Raw genomic sequence first — 3,215 nt, forward strand, 5'->3', positions numbered from 1 at the left:
AATTTATTCATTATTAACATGTACTTTTGTGTTGTTTGTATTAATTTATTCATTATTAACATGTACTTTTGTGTTATTTGTATTAATTTATTCATTATTAACATGTACTTTTGTGTTATTTGTATCAATGTATTCATTAATAACATGTAATTTTGTGTTATTTGTATTAATTTATTCATTAATAACATGTAATTTTGTGTTGTCACCACATAATATCCACGGTTGTGTTTACAACAATAAAAGTAGTTTTGATTGTGATCTTAGAACGAAGGTGTAAGAAAGTAAATATAAAGATGTCGATGTTATATTGAATAAACCAAAGAATATTGCATTTAGAAAATGTGTTTTTGAATTATTGGAATTAAAATATTGAACTCAATGTGTAAATATATATATAATCTATATATTATTATATTTAGAATAAATGATTCAAAAAGATAATTCATTGATTTAGATTAACATTTCAATAAGAACAAATAATCAATCAATCAAGTTTATTGATAAAACACTTTAAAAACAACAGTCGATACAAAGTGTTGAACAATGACATGAAAGTACTAAGAAAGCAGTTAAAACACAAAAATAAAACAAGTCAAAAGCACTAAAAACAGCTCAGAGTCTCATGCTGTGTTAAAAGAGAATAAAAGTGTGTTTTAAGAGGAGATTTGAGTGAATAAAAATCAATGTTTCTATATGTACATTTTTAAAATACAGCATAACTCAACATAACACTGAATCCAAGGATCTGGTTTCTCTGATACAAGATATAGTTTGTGTTGAACTCATTTTCATCTTTACTTCTTTGGAGAAAATCTTTTTTTCACAAAATCAAATTCCTTTCAGACTGTAATATTGAATCCAAACCAAATGTACATCAATTCTTCTTCTTTCTGACTCCTCGTGGACGACTGGCTGTGTAAGTGTGTGTATTGTCAAGAATCTGATGATACGTATCACGATACAGAGGCAACCATAACATCCAATGAGATACTGTAGTAACCAGGATATATTTGTAGTACTGTGGAGTACTTGAGTAACGACTGCTGCCATCATCACCGGATCATGAAGGTGTTTATTAAAGAAGATTTAAAGAAGACTCGTCATCATCAGGAACAATCCAATCACAGAGGTTCTAATCCAGTCACATGACGTCACTGTGTCTTCACTGCGGCACAAACGACAAACGTTCTCAGAGACGTTCATCCAAACATTGAAGCTTCATGTGATGATGTCACTCCTGGAGACTCACAATCTCACTGTCGTCTACTTCAGCTTCACAAACTCACACGAGGATGGAACCATGACTCCAGCATGAAGAGGTTGAGAGAAGCTGGTCTGGACTCTGTGGAGGAGAGTCATGGTCTCAGAGACGCTGTAGAAGGACAGAAGACCTGCAGAGTGATCCAGGTACACCCCCACTGTGGAGGGTCTGACACTGGAGACTATAGTTCTGATGCTGTTGTGTTTAAAAAAACAAACAGAGTCGTCACAATATAAACTCCAAGATTTGTCATTATATCCAAATAAACTTTCATCTCCTGATCTGCTGATGTTCTTGTATGAAACTGATACTCCAACATATCTTCCTGTTATCTTCACCTCCCAGTAACAACGTCCAGTCAGAGACTCTTGACTCAAGACCTGAAGAGAATTTTTGAATCTGTCTGGATGATCAGGACGAGGCTGATGTTTTCTCATGTTTGTCACTTTCTTGTTTCCTTCAGACAACATCAACCTTGAGTCTGCAGTGTTTGGATCCAGAGTGATGTCCTGTGAGTGTGTGAGGAACTGCTCTCTGGTCTCTTGATGGAACATCATTGAGATGTCGGTCCACATGTCTCTCAGAAGGTCCTGGACTTGGTCTCTGCAGGCTGACACGGCTGCTGTTACTTCCTGGAAGCGACGGTGAGTTTGCTCAAGGGTCGTGGAGGAGGTCGTGTCTTCACTGACCTCTGAGAGTGAGGTCGTGTCTTCACTGACCTCTGAGAGTGAGGTCGTGTCTTCACTGACCTCTGAGAGTGAGGTCCAGTTCTGCAGGAAGATGGTGTGACTGTCGGTGAGTGACAGCTGCTGCAGCTCAGCCTCTTTCTTCTTCAGCTCAGAGATCTCCTGCTCCAGCTGCTCCTCAAGTCCTCGGACTCGAGCGTCTTCAGTCTCCTGCAGAGATCTGATCTTCTGCTCCACGTCAGGCATTCTTCTCTGGATCATCTGGATCATCTGGACGAGGGTCTCCTGACTGTCCTTCACTGCTTCCTCAGCAGAGACTCTGATGTTCTTCTGCTCCTGCTGGAGCAGCGTCACTTCCTTCTCTCTCTTCTGGATCTTCTGCTGGATCCTTCCTTGACTCTGATCCAGGTCTTTGTCTCTCTCCCTCCTCTCTGCTGTGGTCGAGACGATGTCATGATCTTTGTGTTGGTCCACAGCACAGAGATGACAGATGAGCTGCTGATCAGAACGACAGAACATCTTCTTCTCCTCCTCGTGTTCAGAGCAGATCATCTCCTGGAGCTGCTTGGACGGCTGGACCAGCTTGTGTCTCCTGTAGGCCGGAGCTTCTAGATGAGTCTGGAGGTGAAGGTCACAGTAGGAGACCAGACACACCAGACAGGACTTGAGGGCTTTCATCTTCCTCCCAGTGCAGACGTCACAGGTCACATCTTCAGGTCCAGCAGAGCAGAGGTCCTCAGCTGCTCCAGTCTTCTTCAGCTCCTCCACTAACTCTGCTAACACAGTGTTCTTCTGGAGGACAGGTCTCTCGCTGAAGCTCCGTCTGCACTGAGGACACTCGTAGATGTTCTTCTCCTGCCAGTGACCTTCAACACAGGTCTTACAGTAGTTGTGTCCACAGTGAAGAGTGACTGGATCCTTCAGTAGATCCAGACAGATGCAACAAGATCTCAGATCAACTCTAGTCTCCATGTCTCTGCGACTGAAACACTCCTTCACAGGTGAACTCTTTTATAGTCTCAGTCACAAGTCTCTGCCACGATCTGCTCCAACCTGTTGATCCACATTATTAAACTTCCTGGAAAACACATGTTGTTCAGGACAAAGACACACCTTGATTCTAACACACACACACACACACACACACACACACACACACACACACACACACGCACACACACACACACATGCACACACACACACACGCACACACGCGCACACACGCGCACACACGCACACACACGCACACGCACACACACGCACACACG

At 42.1% G+C, this 3,215-nt stretch overlaps 1 protein-coding gene across 1 annotated transcript; it reads right to left on the reverse strand.

Moving 5' to 3' along the window:
- Positions 1 to 480: 480 nt before the first annotated feature.
- LOC148079030 (tripartite motif-containing protein 16-like) lies at positions 481 to 2,993 on the reverse strand. Its single transcript, XM_087792329.1, has one exon. It carries the CDS (start codon positions 2,917 to 2,919, stop codon positions 1,264 to 1,266), a length of 1,656 nt encoding a protein of 551 aa, XP_087648455.1. The 5' UTR covers positions 2,920 to 2,993; the 3' UTR covers positions 481 to 1,263.
- Between the last annotated feature and the right edge of the window lie 222 nt (positions 2,994 to 3,215).

Source organism: Callionymus lyra, chromosome 5 (assembly GCF_982586985.1).
Source record: "Callionymus lyra chromosome 5, fCalLyr1.hap1.1, whole genome shotgun sequence".
Lineage (NCBI taxonomy): Eukaryota > Metazoa > Chordata > Actinopteri > Syngnathiformes > Callionymidae > Callionymus > Callionymus lyra.

What these genes read in the sequence shown, in the direction of transcription:
- LOC148079030 (XM_087792329.1), bottom strand. Translation starts at nt 2,919, where the DNA reads ATGGAGACTAGAGTTGATCTGAGATCTTGTTGCATCTGTCTGGATCTA.